Source organism: Octodon degus, unplaced genomic scaffold (assembly GCF_000260255.1).
Source record: "Octodon degus isolate 3935 unplaced genomic scaffold, OctDeg1.0 scaffold00006, whole genome shotgun sequence".
NCBI lineage: Eukaryota > Metazoa > Chordata > Mammalia > Rodentia > Octodontidae > Octodon > Octodon degus.
Window position 1 is genome coordinate 19,778,488 of NW_004524582.1, and position 22,450 is coordinate 19,800,937.

Below are 22,450 nucleotides of genomic sequence, written 5' to 3' on the forward strand. Positions count from 1 at the left end.
ATTCATAAATGAATACTGATGGCTTAAAACTGCATAGGAAAATCAAGTACACTCACACAAAGTGATTTATCTTTGATATTTGACAGTTTTTCTAATGTAAGAAAATAAACTATAAAAACAAAAGTTTGATTTTGGAAGTTTAAAATGAAATTTTAAAATCTTAGGTGTGAGACAAAATAAAAAGTTAAATCATACTTGAGGAATGTTTGCTGTAGATGAAATTGATAGTTTAGAATACATAAGACTGAGTGAAATTTTGAAAGCCTGAGAATCCACATAAAAAGTAGCCAAAAAAAGTCTGAGGATTGGTATTTGAAAATATATTGAACATCAGTAATAATCAGAGTACTACCAATTACAAACTTCACGTGTTAGACAAATATATTGTCTTCTAGTTCTGGTGGCCATTTGTGGCTAAGTAGATATTCATCAGAATTAACACTTTTGTTCTTGTGAAAATATCCATGAAGAAAACAAAATGGCAAACTAAAACGACACACTTTTAACTATATAATAGTTTATAGCTGCGCTCAAGAAATGTGGGTTCAGGGGCCAGATAGATGGCTCAGTGGAATAAGCACTTCCCTGACAAGCGCGAGGCCTGAGTTCAAATCCCCGGTTCCACAAAAAAAAGAAACGAAAGGAAGAAGAAATGTGGGTTCAGCGCTTGCCTGGCAAGCACAGGGACAGGGTCCTGAGTTCAGTTCCTGGTACCATTGGGGTTAGGGGGTGGACTCAGTACCAGACCACCACCATAGTAAAGCACGTCATGAAGTTCTTGGTTGTTCAGTGCATGTAAAGTTGTTCATACTTTTCAGTAGTCTTACATATGCATGCACATTGTATCTTTTTATTTTTTTTCCATAATTTTATTGATAAACAAATAGCAATGAGACAGTTTCAAATCAAATTGGTAGGACAGTTTCAATAATTAACACATTGCATACATTCCTCCCAGTGGTTAATTGCTGTACAATATGCGGACATGATATCCTATCTACAAACACCATTAGAGCAAATCACTCTTCATTAAGAGAATGTAACTGTAAATCTACCCTAACCATTTTAAAAATGCAGATACAAAATGGACATTCATCTGTATCCCCTTTTTTGTTTAGTTCCGTCCTTTGAATATTATAGGTGTGTAAACTCAGCAAAATATTCTAAAAGAGTCCAGTAGCCCATAATAGTATTGGGCCTTCCACTTGACTGGCAGTGTCAGAAATTGTTGACCTGAGTCCCCTATAGTTCAACACAACAGCGTGGCTTTACTTCTTATATTTTGTTTTTATACTTTTCTGCTGGATGGTTAAGACCAAGGTAAAGCAGGACCTATTCAACAAGAGTTGTAGCTTTTGGGTCTGATAAGGTCAGTGAAATCCCCTCAGGATTTATCTTGAGATCTGTACCTCAGATTGTAGATCCTTTGCCAGTGTCAGCCATGTGGATGAGTCACGGCCATTGCTTGGCCAGTGTGCTCTTTGTGAAAGCCTGAGAGAATGTTTTCTCTCCATGTGACTCTCCTTTGGCACACTCTACATCATCGATCACTTTCCTCTTTGGCCCCATAATCTTCTTGATCAGAAAATTTGGGACACTACCGAGTTACATGACGTTACAGTACAAGTTCTCATATGTCCTGAATCTTAATTGATCCATTGTATCTTTTTAAATGTGCCTAATTTAATTAAAATATTTCATTGCTAAAAATGCTAATGAGCATCTGAGCTTTTAGCAAGTCATAATCTTTTTTGCTGGTAGACGATCTCACCTTCATGTTAATGGCTGTTAGCTGACACGTTTGTCTTTGCTAAGAGGGTAGGTAACTGTCAGTTTCTTAAAATCAGATGAATTTGATGCATTGAGTACTCTTGCTTTCATTAAGGATTTTTCTGTAACATGTGATGTGGTTTGATAGCATATAACTCTTCATAGAACTTTTACAGTTCTAGGTAGTACTCTCAGAACTTGCCACGGCTTCATCACCTAAGTTAACGTAATACTCTTATCCTTCGTTGTCATTTCACAATGTTGGTAGCATTTGCACCAAGAATAGATTATATTTGATTAACCACTTGGCTTATTCATTAAAAACAAACTCCTGAAATATGAAAGTCTGGTAAAATTGAAGCAAGTTAATCTTGCCTTCATCGCCATTTCTAATTTGTGTTTCCACCATGTAGTTACTTATTTCACTGGAGTCTTGAACCCCTCAGACATCCCTGGAGGTTGGAAACCACTTTCTTTCAAACTCCTGTTATTGTTGATGTTTTAACCTCCTCCCATGAATCACAAATGCTCCTAATGGCATCTAGGATGATGAATCCTTTCAGAACGTTTATAATTTACCTTGTACAAACCCATCAAAGGATTCACTGTCTATGGCAGAAATAATGTTAAGATATGTGTTTCTTAGATAATAAGACTTGGAAATCAAAATTATTCTGTGATCCTTAGGCTATAGAACGTATGCTGCTTAACAGATGTAAAAGTAACAGTAATCTTACTGTTCATCTCTACCAAAGCTCCTGTGTAACCAGGTTATTAATAAATCAGAATTTTTTTTTGAGCAAGAGTGAATTTCAACAGTGGACTTGTGCTGTCATCTGTTATTTGTTGTTCTAGTCCTAAAACACAGGTTTTATTAGAACTGAATATATTAGTATACTTCTTATAGGATCTAAAATTTTTAGAATATGGGCGTATAAATTTCATCTTACATTCACTAGCTGTCTTAGCATTTAATCAGGGAGTCAGCCTGACCTTTGAAGCTTTGAAGTCAAGTCACTGACCTCTGTCTAGTATCAAAGTCTTACATGGTATCATTTTCTAGTAGAAGGCTGTTTTATGTACATTAAAACACTGTAGTTTATCCATTTTCATCAGTTATTGTAACTAGATCCAGATGTTACTATAGCCTTTACGTGAACAATTACTGCTTCACCTTGCATTTTTATCCTTAAACCTCATAAATCATCCACTGCTAACTTCATGTGTTTCTTCTGCAGCTTCTTTACCTCTCCCAGCCTTTATTTATAATTAGTATTGGAAAGAGTAAGGGTGTTCCTCTGGATTAATGCATGTCTGTTGGGAGTGTTGTGGTTAGTTTGATCTCTGCAGACCACAAAAACTTTCTCCATGATAGCAGTTTGACTGTCCCACTGTCTTACTATCTGTGCATATGTTGGAGTAACACTTTCCATTTCCTTCAGAAACTTTCCTTTTTATTTATAGGTTGGCTTACTGGCCAAAGCCAAGAGGCCTTGCTTTCATCCTGTATCAACTTTTGATATATGTGCCTTTTTCAGTGAGCTTAATCATTTCTGTTATTTATTTAAAGTAAGAGATACGTGACTCTTCTTTCATTTGAACATAGGGAGGCCATTGTAGGTTGGCCTAATTTCAGTTTTGTTTTATCTTACGTAATAGGGAGACCACAGCAGAGGGCTATAGTCAAGGGACCAGTTACATCTGGTCAACAAATCAGTCAGAAGACATTATCAGTTAAATTCACTGTCTTATGAGTGTAGTTTGTAATGCCCCCCAAACAATTACAGTGTGAACATCAAAGACCACTGATCTCAGGTCACCATAACAGATATGGTAATGACCAGCGTATGTATATACTATTAAAAAAGTACACTAATATACTCGCTCAATCTAGAATTGTTGCCACAATTCTTCAATTTCTGGCACCATGTGCAAAATGTAATAAAACACAATTTTTTTAAAAATAGGTATGTTTGTCAGACAAAGGACTTATATTTAAAATATGTTCAACACAAAACAAAACAAGGTCTCTTTTACTGCACTGATGTCAGACACCCAAAGTAAAAATTGTACAAAGATTAAAAAAGATATGCATAGTATTAAGTATGTAAAAAGACAATTGACAAAAAATGCAAAATCAAAATAATTATAGTAGTTTTTATCATCAGAATGATTTTTTTTTAAATTTTATTTATTTATGTGTGTGTGTGTGCGTGTGTGTGGCCAGCTCAGCCCACCAGGGGGCGGGGCTGGCTGGCATGTGGTGCTGGGGGATTGAACTGCGGTCCCTGTGCTTTAGCTAAGCTTGTTCTAAGTAGGTGCTTTAGACCACTGAGCCATCTCACCAGCCCCTTCATCAGAATGATTTTGTTGAAAGAAAGAAAAGAAAAAAATAAGGCACTTTATGATACCAAGTAGTAGTGGGGATGCAAATTAGTCACATTAACTTTCACACATGGATGGCAAATGATAGAAAGGTGAAATGAGACCATAACTTTGGAGAAGCACTTAGTTTCTTGAAAAGTCAAACATAAATCTACATATAATCCTGCAGTTTCATTATTAGCATAAGGAGGAAAAGGCACTATCTCCCAACTTCTAAAGAGATAAATATGGTGTGTCCATTCAATGGAGAATATAATGGGGAAGAACAAACCAGAGATAATTGGCAAGAGAATAGGTAGGTCCCCAAATCATTCTCTTAACCAGTTTCCCCTCCAAAAAGAAAGAAAAAGAAAATTTATGTTGTAAGTTTAATGATATTCTAGAGAATACTCTACTAGTAATCAGAAGTATGTGAATACTGCCTAGAGTTGTGAAAGGAAAAGATGAGTTAAACACAAGCAAGGGGAAACTTAAGATTGTTGAAAGTGTTTGTTACCTTAAATCGTGGTAGTGGTTTTTATGGATACTATATAGGCATATGTCAAAGCTTGAAAAGAAAAGATGGTTTATTGAAAAGAACTGTTAATGCCTAATAGTTTGATTAAGTTTGAATGCCTGTATCTGTTAATCTGAACAGCAACTTTGAAGATAACTATCTCCAACATAACAATCATTGTTAGTTTCCTATCGCCTTGTTTTGAAATTATGTACTTTTTGGGAGGAGGGTTATTCTCTTTAAAATAAAAATAAATAAGAAGTACCCAGAGTGATCTTTGAAGGAAGTGAACAGAGCCTTGTTGATCTATAAGACAATATTATGTTGTCTAACAAATATATAATTAGAATCCCAGAACAAAAGGAGAGCCTCAAAAATTTTTGGAGAAATAGCCAACTTTTTTTCAAAATTGATGAAAATTGTAACCCTAAGATTCAATTAGCTCATCTTATTCCAGTATACATTAAAATTATACCAAGGCATGTAATAATCAAATTCTGAAAGTCAGCAATACAAAGGAAACCTTAAAGCACCCAGAGAAACTGTTTGTCACCAAATGTGGATTTGACAGCAGTCTGTTTCTCTGCATGCTATATACAGAGTTAACAAAAGGAAAGAAAGAGCATAGGTAAATCAGCAACCACACAGACCATTAAACCGTGTAAGCACATATCTAATGCACTAGAATACAAAAAAGCCAACCTAGAATTTTATACTCAAAATTACTTCTTTTTTGAAAAAGAAGAATAAAGATTATTTTTCCAGAAAAATAATAGCTGAAAGAATTCACTGGTAGCAGACATACCATACAAGAAATATTGAAGGCAATGCTTAGGACCTATCGAAGGGAGGGATTTATAATAACAGGTGTGCATTGTATAACTGTGACATATAGGGTAACGTGGAATTTTTAAGGGTACTATAACATTCAAAAGTAGAATGTGAAAAATTGAAATGACTATTGGAATCCTAGGACAAGGACTTAAGCTAAAGGATATAACTGATAAATCAATAGTTGCAATAAAGTGAAAATACTAAGGAATTACTTAACCCAAAAGAATGTTGCAAGATAGGAGCATGGGGAAGAACATAGTCCAAAAAAAAAAAAAAAGAAAAAACAAAAACAAAAAAATAAACAAGACTGGGTGTGGTGGTGTGCACCTGTAATCCCAGCTCTTGGGAGGCTGTAAACAGGGAGATCACTGAGACCGATCTAGTAGTGAGACGCTGATTATCCTGTAGACCCGTCCCTAAAATACAAAAAAAAAAAAAAAGGACAAGATAGATGTAAACCCAGTAATAGCAATAGTTACATTACATTTTAGTGGATTAATAATACTGCAACCAAAAAGAGATTTTTAGGCTGTATCAACTATAAAAAGAATAATTTTTATACTGATAGAAGAGGAATAAAATAAAATGATAAATATTCAAGCAACTCTGAAGTTTCAAAAGGAGAGAAAACACATGTAGATTTCATCCCAACTATGTTAATAGCTATTAAACTTAAGTTGTTAAATTCTGACAAAAATGTTTGTCAAAAATTCCTTTATGCTGTTTATTTAATAAGACAAAAGTTATAAAAATAAAGAAAGTACATCATGGAAAAAATAATTTCAAGTGTTCTATAGCTGTATAATGTAAAACCATATGATCAAATCTAAAATTGCTTAAAATAGAGCAGTTCACTTCATAATTATAAAAGGTTTTATTTTCCAGAAATATATGACACTTATAAAATTATACATTATAAATGACATAGTCTCAAAACATATAACGCAGACATTCTCAAAACTAAAAAAGGAAAAGCAGTTTGTTGGAAGGTTTTATATAAATTTTCTTAATTGATAGACCTCTTAAAAATGAGTCAAGAATGTGGATGACTTAAAAAGCATGATTAACATGTTATTCTAACAAAGCAATATAAAGTACTATGTACATACTTTAGCAATTTCAGGAGATATATATTTAAGCATATTTAGAAAATTTTCAAAAATTGACCAAATTAGCCATAAAAACAATCACAGAAAATTTCACAAGACTGATTATATTGTTTTGTTTTGATTAGTATAATCATGTTAAAAATCATAAGTTTTAATTTTTAAGGAGGACCGGCCAAATAGCTCAGGGGATTAAAGTGCCAGCAAGCAGGCCCAGGGGTTGGGGGTGCAATCCCTGGGCCTGCTGTGCCAGCCCCACCCCCCAGGGCGTTCTGAGCCAACAATTGAGTCTGGGTGTGATGGTGTGTGCCTGTAATCTCAGCTCTTGGGAGGCTGTAAACAAGTGGATCACTAGAAGTCTGATCTAGTAGTGACACCCTGAATACCCTTCCCTAAAAAATACAAATAAATAGATAAATACAGTTTTAAAGGGAGTTAAACTTATTTGGAATTTAAGAAAGAGGCTTCTTTAAAGCCCATGGTTAATGGACTGGGCTCCATCTTCATTCCCACAACTGACCAACCAGCTTTGAATCATGTTAAGTACAGAATAAAACCCAAGTGAATTGTTTACTGAGCCCTTGCTTTTGCTGTAAATAGAGGCCACCGTGACACAGTCGCATAAAGCTGAGATTTCCTGTGCCATTTAACAATGAAATTGTTTATTGAGTGTGCTGGGATCTAGATGTCAACTATTAATTAACCAAAAGGTCCAATGACAAGACAAACGAGTGCCGCAAGCTTACTTATACCTGTACACAGAGACCATGAAACTAGATACCTGGTTGTACTAAAAATAAATAAACAAAGCCCATGGTTAGAGCAGAGAAGTCATTATGGAAGCTAGGAAATATTTTGAATAATACAGAAAATGATATATCAGAAATTGTAGTGTGCAATTTGTAAGAATACTACATTGGTAGAAATTTGTAACTGTATGTATGTTAGAAAAGAAGAAAGGCTGAATGTTAGTGTGGTACACTGTCATTTCCAGAATTAGAAAAGTAAGAAAAAAACAAAGCTGGAGTAGAAACTAAATAATAAGAAAACATACCAATAGAGAAAATCAAGAAATCAAAAGGAATTCTTTTAAAATACTGTACTGAAAACCAAATTGAGAAACTTCTAATGAGCTTTATTGGGGGAACAAAAAGAGAACAAATAAGGAATGAAAAACAGATTGTGGATGTAAGCATATAAAAAAAACTATGCAAATAGATTGAGAAATATTGTTGAAACAAAATATTCTCAGGAAAATATAGCTAATACAAGAAATGGAATACTTTAGTAGCCCTGTGACAGTCAATAGTGATTAGTAGTAGATACTTCAGAAGATGTTAGTGCCAATGAGCTGCTTACATTTCTGGAACAAGCTAAGGTTAAAAAAAAAAAATCGTAAGTTTTATCATTTTTTTCTAGAGTCTAGAAAATCAGGAAACATTGCCACTCATTTTAAGAGGATAATACACATCTCAAAACTTGATGAAGGGCTGGGGAGATGGCTCAGTAGAATAAGTGTTTCCCTGGCAAGCGCAAGGGCCTGAGTTCAATCCCCAGTTCCGCAAAAAAAAAAAAAAAACTTGATGAATACAGGAGAAACTTTTTAATAGTCCAATTTCAATGATGAACATAGATGCAGATTTTAAAGAAAATACTGAAATAATAAATCTGGCAAACCTGTACAAATGCCACATGATAATTTGTTTTTGTGGGAATGGAAGGAAGCTAGTTTAACATTTAATATACAGGGGCCATATTAAGAGATTTAAAAAAGGAAAACGTCGTGATTATTTTAGTAAGTTTCAGAATAAATTAGATAAAATTAACATTCAGTCATGGTTTAAAAAAAAAAATCCACACAAAGAAAGTTTCTTAGTGTGAGAGGAGGTATTTATTTAAAAAAAAAAATAGGAGAAATACTGTACTTAATATTTTGAATGCTTTCCCACTTAGATTGAATATAATTTAAGGCTGCCCACTATCACCACTTCTTTTCTACTTCATAATGGAGGTCCACCAAGACAGTAAGGTAAGAAGAAAAAAGAAAGCAAGTTTTAGAAAATAGTAATTATTACCCAGAGAGGATATGTGCATGTATAAGCACAGCGAGTTACTAGACATAAAGTCAATATACAAATACCAGTTGCATTTCTAAAAATCTGCAAGACATAAAGTGGGCTTTTTTAAAAAAATGTATTTTGTACAAGGTCACACTATATAACTCAGACTCATAGCAATCCTTTTTTTCAGCCTCCCCACCATTGGGATTACAGGCATGAGCCACCACGCCTGGTGTTGGTACCCGGTTCAGGGTGCTCCAGGGGTGTGGCTGGCACAGCATGTGGTGCGAGGGATCGAATCCCGGTTCTTGTACTTGCCTAAGCAGGCACTTAGTCTGCTGAGCTATATTGCTGGCCCTAGAAAGAAAGTTTTAACTAAAAATACCAATTACACCAGCATAAGCATTGCTGTATAAATGCATGCTTACCAGGAAATATGTAAGACCTTGGTGTTATCTTTGGAGGAATTAGGAAACATAATTTAAGGTGTGGTTAAAAATAAATACTGCAAACTCTGCTGTAGAGTCCCATCCAGCTGAAAGGGTATGAATCTGCAGTATGAAGAGCAAGAAGCAGTAAACCTCAGTAACACTGTGACAAGTTTCAACTTGTTCATCTGTTATTCAATTGTAGGCTACAGTTGTACAAATGTGTATCTCAAAGTATGACATATATCATGTTTCATTGGAGTTGCACAGTTATGCTATTTCAGATTCCAGCTAAAACTGGTCTGTGGTTATAATACTGAGCTAAGGTTGCATTCTTAGTGGAAAACACTCAGTTCACCTCATGTGAAAAAAGTGCATCAATCAAGATCCAAAATCAAGATGAATTAATGGAATCATTTTAGCTGAATTTTACCCAGAAACACCACAGGGAACTCTGAATATTATGAGAGCTTATTATTTAAGAACTGATCTATGTAGAAAATGGCCTAGAAGTGGGCAGATGGTTTCATCCTCCATAGTGCCTAGGCTCCCTGTCACACACTGCTTCTGGTACAGCCCGTTTTTATCAAGTAAAAACATTATAGTGTATTCTAATTCATCAGATCTGGCATCATGGACTCCTAGGTCTTCTCCAGAGTCAGAAGGACTATGAAAGGTAAATGCTTTGAGTGTATTCAGTCCATAGAGGCAGCCACTACAGGAAGAGAACTTCTAGAACTGCTTCCGAAGGTGGCAATAATGATTGGATAAATGTACTTGAAGCAAGGATGCATATTTTGAAAGTAATTAATGGCAATGTGTGTTTTACTGTAATAAATTTTTAAAGAATTTTAAGCATTCATTGTAGTTTTTGATCACACCTCATAGAACAAAAGTAATAGCTGTTTGTTTTTTCCTCTTCAGGCTAAAATTCAGGAGATATGAATGGTTTTATTTCAGTGACCTTATATAGGGAGAGGCACATATTTTGTCCTATTTACTACAGACTAACTTGCTAAAGTAGTGACTTGTAATGTTTTTGAAGCACATTGTTCATAGCAAAATAAAATTAGGATATATTCATAATAGCAGGGGAATTTTGGTTTATTATGTCTCAAGTTTTTACCCAGTATGAAAATCTTTTCTGTAGCATTCTTCAAAGTTCTTTCTAGTAGTAGTTTATTCTTCTACCTGAAATTTCCATTCATGGGAACTAGTACTAAAACACAAAATTTTACAGATATTTTCACAAAATTCACAGTAACATCACAGATATTTTATTCAGTGCTTATTTACCAAACCTCGATAATTACCTTATTTTGTTAAGTCTAAGACTTCATTAGTTGTAATATACATCACTAGCCCATATTTTATTATTATATGAAGAAATGTTGCCACTTTTTCATTGTGACAATCTATTGATTTTAAGATAAACCCTGGAGATGCTAAGGAATTTTGGACATTTAAACATTTAGGGGCCGGAGAGATAGCTTAATAGAGTAAGGTAAGCGCAAGGCCTGCCTGAGTTCAATCCCCGGTTCCGCCAAAATAAAAATAAAAAATGAAAAAAGTAGATATTTAAAGTGCTTAAACATTCTAACACTTAACATTTTAAGTATTTTTTAAAGGATCCTATAATTATTTTGTAATGACTTATTATTTAGGACTATCCCTAAGAAAGTCTACATTTTCTTTCATCTGTAAGGCCTGTCATTGCCATCTTTAGTTTTTTTCCTCCCTAATATATGCATGCTTACATTAGTTCCTTCTGGTGGTTTTCTAATTATTTTGTTATCCTGCTCCTTTCACCCTCATCGTGGAACCCCATATAGTTTATTAAGCTCTGTGAGACTGAATATGATATAGATGATGTCAAAAGAAGGAAAGTTATAAAATCTTAGTATGTTCAGGAATTGGAATAGTATATTAGTGCACAAGGGTTTTGTTAACTTGACAAGATTTGAAGTATTTTTGTCTTTAAAATTGAAAGCCGTCCATAGCAATGAACAAATTGTTGTATTTAAACTTTTACATGTAGGTTTAAGTTTGTTTCTTTGTTTGAATAGGTTTAAGTTTTATGTCACACTTTTCTCAGCAGGAATCTCTCCTCTGGGCACTCGGTTATTTTGTAATTAAGGTTAAGGTAAAAAAAAAATAAATAAATAAAAATAAAATAAAAAAGCGGCTTTTTAAAACTATCCTTTAGGGGGCCTGGCCCTAGTTCTTTAAGTGGCTGCTTCCACAAAGCTGTCAGCCTCAGGTTGCTGTAGTTCGATCCCCACAACTCTCCAGCCGCCAGAAGTGCCCTGAAGGCATTCGAGGAGCAAAAAAAAATATCCTTTAAACAAATATAAATAATATTGTAGTACATGTCTTCTGTAAGGTTCTTTACAGGATTACTGCATAAGAAATTTGGTCATAATATAACCAGTCATCACTTAATAGCAGAGATACATTCTGAAAATGTGCCATTGGGCACTTTCATTGTTTGTGGACCCACAGTGTACTTGTACAAATCTAGGTAGAGTGGCCTATGGCTCCCTAGCTATAAACCTGTATGTTAAGTTACCGTGTTGAATATTGCAGGCAAGTGTAACACTTTGGTAAATACTTGTATGTCTAAATATATCAACACAGAAGAGGTGCATATAGTAGAAATACTAGTGTGTAGGAATTTCTTAGCTCTTTTACAGTGTTGTGGGACAGTCATCTATGGAGTTAATTTACTACATAATTATGTGGTGCTTGACTGAATGTTAACCCAGGATATTTCTAAGTAGCATAGGTGCTTCTTTGTTATATTGGTAGCTGTTATTGTGATAAAATTCTTAAGAATAACAAAGAGTATTTATTTTGAATCAGAAATTCAGAGGTTTCAGTTCATGATCACTTGACTATATTGCTCTTGGGCCAGTGTTGAGCTAGCACATCATCGGGGCCAGGGAGATAGCTCAGTAGAATAAGTGTTTCCCCGACAAGCTCAAGGGTCTGAGTTCAATCCCCAGTTCCGCCAAAAAAAAAAGATTTCTACCTACTTTTGGCAGCTGGGGAGATGGCTTAGTGGAATAAGCGCTTCCCTGGCAAGTGCAAGGGCTTGAGTTCAATCCCCAGTTCCACGGAAAAAAAAAAGGAGAGAGCTAGCACATCATGGTAGGGAGCATGTGGTGGAGCAAAGAGACTCACCATTCAGTGGTCAGGGTGCAGAGAGAGACAGAAAGGTATAGGCCAGGGACAAGGTATAGTTTCTAACACTGCACCCTCATAACCCATTCCCTTCAGCCAGGGCCACCTCCTAATAGCTCATTCACCTTTTATCTTACGCATTTTTTCATCACTGGAGCACAGTTTAAAGGAGAAGAGATTTATTTTGGCTCATGATTTTAATCCATAGATGGCTGATTCCAAGGCAGGACAGTATGGCAGAGGGGTGTGGGAAAAGCTGCTCATGTCATGGTGGCCAGGAAGCAGGAGAGGTAAGGAGGGAGCTGAGAAAGGAGATAAACCTTCTAGGTCACAATCCCGTTTTCCCTCTTCTGACCAAGCCCAACCTCCTAACATCACATTTAGCTATAATCAGTGTTTCCGTGATTTAGTCACATTTCAGAAGCTCCACCTAAGAGTGTGTAAGAATTTTGAAGACATCTAGATATAAACCATAATATCTGCATTGTGGTAATACTCTCAAGATCCAGTCAGGTTTCTAGGACCACTTTTGAACACTGGTGCCCTGGAGATCAAGCCACAGGTCTTTGGAGGGCACTTCATATCTACACCATAGCAGTAGTGAATATTTATTTTTAAATATTTCCTTTATAATCATGTAATTTCTGATAGTTGCGATTGTTTTATTATATGTTAATTGCTTCAGATTAAATGCTCATAGTATGTTCATAATTTGCTAGTTGATATATAGTTTGTGGTTTTTAGCTGTTGCCAATTGAAGCTTTTCCATTAGTTAATCCTCTTCTTTCTCTTTGAAAACACAGGTTTTGAGAGTATTTTAGAAGGGCTTTATGGACCACGGCTACGAAGAGACCTCAGTTTATTTGAAGGTAATTTTTAAAATTTTAATTTAAACCTCCCACTCCATGTAACAAGTGAAAAATGGTGAGTTTAAAGCCACCCTGAACTACATAGTGAGACCCTTTCTCAAAAAACAAATGAATAAAATAAATGGTAATTGCATTAACTAAATCAAATTAAATGATTGTTCAATTAAATGTCTCCTAAAAAGCTGTCCCCTCAAATTTTTATTTTTATTACTTATAGTCATTATGCTTAGAGATACATTGAATACCAGAAAGTAAGAATCTATAACTAAGTAAATTTATACATTGACTTCATTATGTTTTTTTCAAGTCATGTTTTTTTCTAAAACTGAAGAGTAAAATTATTATAATATATTTTTTGGATATTGATTAAGGCAGGAGATTAATTTTTTCTTGATTTTACAGACTTTTGGAAAATCACTTGAGCCTGTAAGGGGAACATATCTGTGATCTGTTATACTTAGCTCTTCACTGGCATACTACCTGAAAATGTGAAGAAACTTTTCCCTTGATTGAGGGAGAAGCATCCTTAGTAGTAATACTGGTAATAATGATGCTGATAGTGATTAGTAAAAAACAATCTTTTTATGCTTAACAAGAATACATTGTATTTCTAGGCTGGCATGATAGCTCAGCCAACTAAGCACCTGCTTAGGTGGTAAGCACAGGGACCAGGATTCGATTCCTGGCACCACAGCCATGCTGGTCCTGCCCCTGGGCACACTGAGCCAGCCACCAAGACTTGGGCATTGTGGTGCACTCCTGTAATCCCAGCACTGGGGAGGCTGAAAACAGGAGGATCGCTACAACTCTGAGCTGTGTAATGAGGCCCTGTACCAAATACATTTTTTTTTAAAAGAATATATTGTGTTTCTTATTGGGTGTGGCCTGCTTGAAATTTATTTTCAACTGCTATAGTATCTAAAGAATAACTGTAAGCATGTATTCAGTATTAATGTTACCAGTTTGTAAACTTACATTTTAAACCATGCCTATCACTTTCTCTCAGATGTGCCAAAAATTATTATTTGCTTCTGTCATTTTGTAAGATTTTCTTAATAATTTTTGTATAAATTTTAAAAATTCAATATAATTTATTATAATATCAGCTTACGTTCCCAAAGTGTCACATCATACTTACAAACGTTTCCTTATCTGCTCACCATATCTTACTATAACTTATTAGAAAGAAAAGAGTTTATCATCAAATTCAAAAGTGATTATTTTTAATCATAAAAACTAAAAGTTTTCAAAAAAAAAAAAGAAAAAAAAATAAAATAAAAGTTTTCAAGGTGTTATTAGGATAGTACAACTTAGGGCCCTTGTGTGTTAATGATACAGACTTCTCAGTGCAGTCTAAAACATTCATACTTGATCAGTACTTTTTGGAATCTCAAGAAAATAATCAGATATGTGTGCATAAGATATAGTAAGGTTACTCATTATAGTTCTAAGGTTGTTTCTGTTTCTTTTTTACCATTGTGCATTAAAAATAGACTTTAATATTCTATGTTCATAGTTAAAATATATGCAGCCATTATTATGCAGTAATGATATACAAGAATATTAAGATTGAAGAAAAGGAATTTGCTGTGTACATACTGTATATTAATCTGTTTGTATTAAAAAGAAAGAACAAAAGTATGTATTGCAAATGTACTTGATGCAAGCAGGTGCAGGGCCAGGGGTTCAATCCCCAGGCCTGCCATGTCGGCCCCATCCACAGGGCATGCTGAGATGGCATTTGAGACTGGGCATAGTCACGCACTCCTGTAATCCCAGCTCTTGGGAGGTTGTAAACAGGAGAATCCCTATGAGTCCGATCTAATTGTGAGATCCTGAACACCCTGTAGACCCTTCTCTAAAATACAAATGAAAGAACGGATGGATGGATGGATGGATGGATGGATGGATGGATGGATGGATGGATGGATGAAAGAAAAATGTACTTGAGAATGAGCTTGTCCTGGCCGGAGGCCTTGGGGCCCTGTGGTAGCAAGCTGCACAAGTGTCAGCGTATGATCCATGGGCAGCAGCCAGGGCTCCTCACTGGCGAGGAGCAGCGAAACAAGCTAGAGGCCCTGGAGTCCATCTACTCTAACTCCTTCACAGTGTTATCATAAAATCCACCCAGCATCACCATTACTGTAACATCTGATGCTGGAGGAAATGATGAAGTTGTCCAGATTACCCTCAAGTTTACATACAGAGAAAAATACCCAGATGAGGGTCCTCTTTATGAAATACTCTCTAAGAAAACTCTGGAAGATAATCATGTCACCAACATTTAAAAATTATTAGCATTGCAGGCTGAGGAAAATCTTGGTGTGGTCCTGATCTTTACTCTAGTGACAGCAGTGCAAGAAAATAAATAAAATAGTAGATCAGATAAAAACAAGAGGAGAGCAAGAAAAGAAACTAAAAGAAAAAGAAGCAGAGGAAATAGAGAAGCAGTTATTCCATAGCACCCCTGTTACAATTGACAATTTCTTATGTTGGAAACCTAAGTTTGATGAAGAACTAGAAATTAAAAAGAAATGGATGAAAGAACAACAAGCAGGAAAAAATAAACTAAGTGGCAAACAACTATTTGAAACAGATCATAATTTTGACACATCTGATATCCAGTCCTTGGAGGATGCTGGAAACAATGTGGAAGTAGATGAGTCTTTGTTCCAGGAAATGGACGACTCAGAGTTGGAAGACGTTGAAGATGATCCAGACTCCCAACTGTGCAGATTCAGGGAGTGCCTACACGGAGTGACGGGTGTGTCCATCTCCAGAGAGGCTCAACAGCCACAGCATCCTCTTACTGGGAAACAGAAGATTACCTATTTAACATTATTTAATATTAAAGGGAGATTCTACCTATAGCATCAAGACTTGAAGGTGGGATGCTGCCATGGTCATAGAGGGGTTTATGCTCAAGGAACTGGCCTAACTTGTCATTTCTGTCTTGCAGATGATGGGTACTTTTGGATTCCAAATATTGTCTTCGTATAAAGTGTTACAGTACTGAGATACATACATAGAAAACTAAAACTAGATTGTAGCCTCTTAACACAGTAATTTAAAGCTTTAACAGAGCCAGAAGCCCAAATAATAAGCAGGGATAAAATGGACTTCGTCACTATAATAGTACCTGAATGCAAACTTTGGTGTTTATAAAAGTTGTATATGCGTAAGTGCTTCTCAGGTTACAGTTACAAGCCCTTGTCTGAATTTTAAAAGTAAAATCTGATACCAGTCTACAAATGTTTTTTTCTTCTTTTTTTTTTTTCATTTTTCAAAATTAGTACATATTTGTCATATATGATCATCGCATTCATCATAGGAAACTTGTACATGACACATTTTAAATCTTTTTTTCCAGTCCCTTCCTTTCTTTTCAAGCCTTCTTCCCCTCCCCATTTATAAAAGATTGTCACTCCCTCTACTCCATTTCCTATTTGAGCAAGTTCTCCATTAAATTCCTTATTTATCCTTTGGGTTTTTTAAAAAGAGGAACAATGTAATATTTAAATTTGTGTTAAGATTATGGCCTTGAGGTGTATTTATTTACCTAAAAACAACTCACATATATTCTTTATGGAAGAGTAGTACTCCACGGTATATCAGTATTACATTTTCTTTATCCATTCATCTTTTGATGAGCTTTTTGGGTGTTTCCAAGATTTAACTATTATAAATTTCTCTGGCTTAAACATGGGTATGCATACATCACTGTGGTATGATGCTTAACTCTCTGGGAGAGATACTTAGAAAGGTAACAGCTGGCTGAAAATGAAGCCTCTAGTTTTAGTCTTTTGAAGAATCTCCACACTGCCACAAGGATGCAAGGGCCAGAACTGAGTGGCAGCTGAATCTCTGGAGAGCTGGCTGAGGGCCATGGGCCTCCCCCAGCCACGGCATCACCATCAGCCATGTCTACTGCAGGGTGCTGGCAGCTGGGCCCTTGCCCTTGTTTAAGGGCTTGAGGTGCACTTGGAGGCCGGGTTATTAAAGCATTTGAGTGGTTTTGGGGGGAAAAAAAAGAAAAAGAATTTCCATACTTATCTCCATAATGGTTTACCAGTTTACACTCCTACCAGCTATGGAAAAAGGTTCCTTTTTCCCCCCGTTTCCTCACCAGCATTTGTTACTGAGCCCTTCCTTCTGGATTGAGATGGAATCTCAGTGTTGTTTTATCTTGCAATTCTCAAATGACCAATGATGTTGAACATTCTTTTCATATATTTATGTGATGTTTGTACTTCTTCATCTGATAAATGTTGATTCATTTCAGATGCCCCTTTTTTGATTGGGTCTTTAAATTTAGGAGTCAATTTGAGTTCTTTCTATATTCTAGATATTAGTCCTTTTTCTGAAGAACAGCTGGTAAAATTTTTTTTTCCAATTTTGTGTCTCTTCACTTTGTTGCTGGTTTCTTTTGCTATAAAATGAGCTAGAGAAAAGATGCTACCCATTACCATGGAAAATGGTTCTCTTCATTTTATCTACATGATCACTAAATAGAATGTGCTGAGAAATACTTGCAAATTAAATGACCTAAAATAAAATACACTCATTTATTAAAAAAAAGAAAATGTACTTGAAAGAAAAGACACTAAAATGTTCATGGTGGTTATATCTAAAGTATGCATTATGAATAATTTTAGTTTCCTTTTACATATTTTTTTTCCTCAGTACCAAATACATATAATTTTAAATATGTGAAATCTTCTTAAAAAGCAAACTTTTGAGGCCAGCCAGATAGCTCAGCTGACTAAAGTGCCTGCTTAGGCAGAGCGCAGAGGCTAGGTTCAATCCCCAGGTTGCTGTGCCAGCCCCGCCCCCAGGGCGTGCTAGCTGGTGATTGAGACTGGGTGAGGTGGCGTATGCCTGTAATCCCTGTGATTGGGAGGCTGAAAACAGGAGAATCGCTATGAATATGATCTACATAGTGAGACCCTGTAGACCTGCAGGTCCTGTACTAAATACATAAAAATGAAATAAAATTAAAAAATAAAAAGCACACTTTGGGCAGGCTATATGATGCATGCCTGTAATCCCAGCACTCAGGAGGCTGAGGCAGAAGGGTCTCCATGAGTTCCAGGTCAGCCTGGATTACATAGTGATTTCAGAGTCAGGCTATATCATGAAACCCTGTCTCAGAAAAAAGCACCTTTTGTGTTTTCCCACCACAATTCTTATGAATTGTAGAAAGGAAGGTCTGTCCTGAGTAAGCTAAAAACCTTGTGTATTTTTTCATGAAATTTCAGTGATACAGACGATATTATGTATATAATAATAATGTAGGACATCAATTGAACTTTGTCCAACCATATAAAATTATAGAAGTATAAAGTAAATTTAATTTTATTGGAGTTTTCCAATTTATAATCGTGCCATTTGACATACAACTTTGTTTTTTCAAACCATTTTGAGTACGGGAATGGTGTTGCACAACTATATAGGGACAACATAATTTTTCAGTCTTTCCCATTTAGTTTTTTATTTTGTTTTAATCTTTCATTTATTTTTTGGTACATCTTGCTACGCAGCTTAGGCTCTTAGTGATCCTCCTGTGTTAGTCCCATCAAATCTGAGGTTATAGACAAGCACCACCACACTTGGTTTTGGTGGTCAGCACAGCATTCCTGGGGTTCTGGGGCCCATATGGCATGTGGTACTGGGGATCGATCCTAGGCCCTTACACCTGCAGGAAGGTGCTTCCACAAAGCTATCTCCCCCAGCCCCTCACATCTATTTTTAACGGCACCTGTGAATTATCTTTGATGTATTACCAATGGGTTTAAGGTTTTTGAGGTCTTTCAAAGGACATGATCTGTACTTTGTTTTCCTAGGAACTAGTCAGTGTGCAAATTTCTAAAATAACCTATCGAAGGCTCTCGACTTCTGGTTGCTGTGTGGCAACGTAGGATATAGGCATACAGCTGTAATCTCCTCTTGCACATGGTACATGCAGCCTAGATCTTGTGTTACCACTCTGTGACATAGCATCTCTGTTAAGAGTTTTGTGTTTATGTAACACTGCTTACCCTCTCTTCTTCAGTAGCTCTAGTATAATTACTGGTGGAAGATTTTGGTCTGTGATATAATTTCTGTGATATGCTAGATTAGCTCTTTTGTTGTGTGCTTAGAAACATAGAACACTACCTACAAATTTGGAAAAAATCTTAATAAGCAGTCAGACAAAGGTCTGCTCTCTAGAATTTATAAAGAACTAAAAAACAGAGCCCCAAAATTTAAAGACCCAATCGAGAAATGGGTATCTGAGATGAATACACACTTCTCAGAGGACAAAATTATAGAAGCAAATAAATATATGAAAAAATGCTCCACGTCACTAGCCATCCATGAAATGCAAATTAAAACAATACTAAAATATCATCTCATCCCAGAAAGAATGACTATCATAAAGGAATCAACCAACAACAAATATTGGAGAGGCTGTGGGGAAAAAAGAACCCTTCTCCACTGCTGGTGGAGAAGAAGGCCCTAGCCTTCCAAGGTCTGTGAGGACTCAGGACATCGGACAACCTGTACTGTAACATCATGTAACTCAGTTTTTTTCAAATTTACTGATCAAGGACATTATGAGGCCACAGAGGAAAGTGATCGATGATGTAAAGTGTGCATAAGGAAAGTCACATGGAGAGAAAACATTCTCTCAGGCTTTCACAGAGAGCAAATTGGTCAAGCAGTGGTTGTAACTCATCCACATGGCTGACACTGATAAAGGATCTACAAACTGGTACAGTTTCAAGGTAAATCCTGGTGGATTTGACTGACCTTGTCAGATACAAAAGTGACATTTTTTGTTATATAGGTCTTGCTTTATCTTTATCTTACCCATCCAGCAGAAAAGTATAAAAATAACATATAAAAAGTAAAGCCATATTAATATACTGAGCTCTAAAAGGCTCAAGTCAACAACTTCTGACATTGCCAGTCAGGCAGACAACCCACTACTATTATAGACTACTGGACTATATTGGATTACTTTGCTGAATTCATGCACCTAAAATATTTAATTGGCAATGGAATACCCATCTTTGACAAAACTAAACAAAAAGGATATAAATGAAGGACCATTTTTTATCTGTATATACAGAATAGTTAGGATAGATATACAGCTACTTTCTCTTAATTCAATGAGAAGAAAGATTTGTACTAAGAGTGTCTGGACAGGATATCATGTCTGCATTTTGTACTATGAATAACCACTATGAAGACAATAGTATACAATGTACCAATTATTGAAACTGCCCTACTAACCCATTTTGGAATTGTCTCATTGCTATTTCTCAATAAAATTAATAAAAAATAAATGAATGAGAGAAAAAAGAAAAGATAGAACAGTAGGAGAGAACATTTTTGTAGATGTTATCTGGAATTTTTATAGTTCATTCACAGAATGAGTAATGCTAGATTTCATTGAATTTTTTCTCACTATTCTATCTGGTAGGTTTTACGTTTTAACACCAGTACATTGTGCCTTGCATCCTTTTGATACTTTAAGAATTTAAAGGGCCCAGGGAGATGGCTAGGGGCCAGGGAGATGACTCAGTAGAATAAGCGCTTCCCTGGCAAGCGCAAGGTTCTGAGTTCAATCCTTGGTTCTGCAGAAAAAAAAAAAAAAAAAAAGAATTTAAGTTCCTTCTCTCTTGTGTGTGTGTAAATGCTTTGAGAGTGATTATATTGGTATAACTAGTTTTCTGCCCAGTTTACATAGGAATCAATCAGAGCTGAAAGTGTTTGAAAGATATCTAATCACTAAGCTTTAGTTTGAAAGTTATCCCAATCACTGATCTTTAGTTAGAGGAACAATACATGTGTGGAACACATCTTTAAGATAAATGACTCCAAATTTTGCCTCTTTCAATGCTTTATTATTTTTATGGCAAAGAAGAGCTTTTTCTTAAATCTCTTAATTTTAATGTTTTCTTTTTTTCACATTAGTTTTGTACTGAATTATGTTTATTTAATATACTTATAAACAATGCTAATTATAGGCTCACTTGTTTCTCAGCTGAGTTTATGAAAGAACAAAGGAAGAATCTAAAGAATTGAAAATTTACCTTATGCATGTTTCTTCACCTTCCTTTCTTACCTCTTTCTTTCCACATTAATTAGAAAGTGTTTAACATAATGGCATTTTGGTAATTCAGCTTATAATTTGTGACCTGGTGGTCTCTGGTTTCTCTCACTTCGTTTACACAATTATGTTTGAATACATTTATTTTCCTTAAAAAATTAGTTTATCATGAAAAGGCAGAATGTTTTAAAGAAATAAGTGACTATATTTTACTTTTAGGTCGTCCCTCTTCATTCCTTTCTTCTTTCTTTGCAGTGCTAAAAACTGAACCTGAGGCTTTGTGCATGCTAGACAAGTTCTCCTACTAACCCATATTCTAATCCCATAGTTTATTATTTCTTTATATACATGTGACCCATGTTCATTTTTCAAAATTACAGAATATAGATAAAATAAGGAAATAATCCCAGATCCCACCACTACTCACTGATGAGCTCTGTTAACGTATTTTATATAAATTTAAAATTTGTTTTGCTATATGTAGTTTTTTTATTAAAATAGTGTATACTATATGCACCAGTATATATACTTTTTTCCTACTATGTTTTTATAGTAGTATGTCATTTGGGTATGCTATATAAAATTTTGGATCACCATTTTAGGTGACTGCACATGATTTCACTGATTGATTTAGTACTCCTGTGGTAGTTACTTTTCTTGTTGCTGAGACAAAATATCTGGTGTTCACATTTGGTGAGGGAAGGCTTATTTGGATCACATTTTGTAGATATTTCAGTCCATAATTGGTCTGGAAGATAAACATTTCAGGGAAGACACAGTAGTAAAACAAGCAAGAGATGACCATAGCTCATTCTATCCCTTATATCTCATCCAAGCTACTTATGGCAAGTAAACACACACTCTTAATCCTAGTGCCCTTGATACTAGCACTACATTATGATTCATTTCTGGCGACATGATTTAGGTCTGGCCTTTTCTGAAAAGTCCCCACCTATGACTGCATGAGGCTTTGGGGAGATATCTAAACACAAACGATAACATCACACTGAGGATTGTCAAAGGCTTATTTGTATCCCTTTATGAAAAAGGCATTTAGTCTGACTCCAAGAGTTGACAAAATCCCAACAGTTTCAGCATTGCTGAAAGGTCCCAAGTGCCATGTCTCCTCTGAGGTTTCAGGCAAACTCTTAGCCTCAGGCCCCTGTACAAATGAAAAGAAAGCTAAACACTTGCAACATTCGATGGTATAAAATAGATATT

The 22,450-nt window shown here is 35.5% G+C and overlaps 1 protein-coding gene and 1 pseudogene across 7 annotated transcripts in view; both read left to right on the forward strand.

The window, feature by feature from the left end:
- Lcorl (ligand dependent nuclear receptor corepressor like) overlaps positions 1 to 22,450 on the forward strand; it is a 198,884-nt gene that overhangs the window by 37,611 nt on the left and 138,823 nt on the right. For all 7 annotated transcript variants that reach the window (XM_023699359.1, XM_023699363.1, XM_023699353.1 and 4 more), the window contains exon 2: positions 13,066 to 13,131. In XM_023699359.1, the coding sequence (XP_023555127.1) occupies positions 13,066 to 13,131 (66 nt within the window). The remainder of the gene's footprint in view (positions 1 to 13,065; positions 13,132 to 22,450) is intronic.
- Positions 15,057 to 16,002, forward strand: LOC105743169 (annotated as a pseudogene).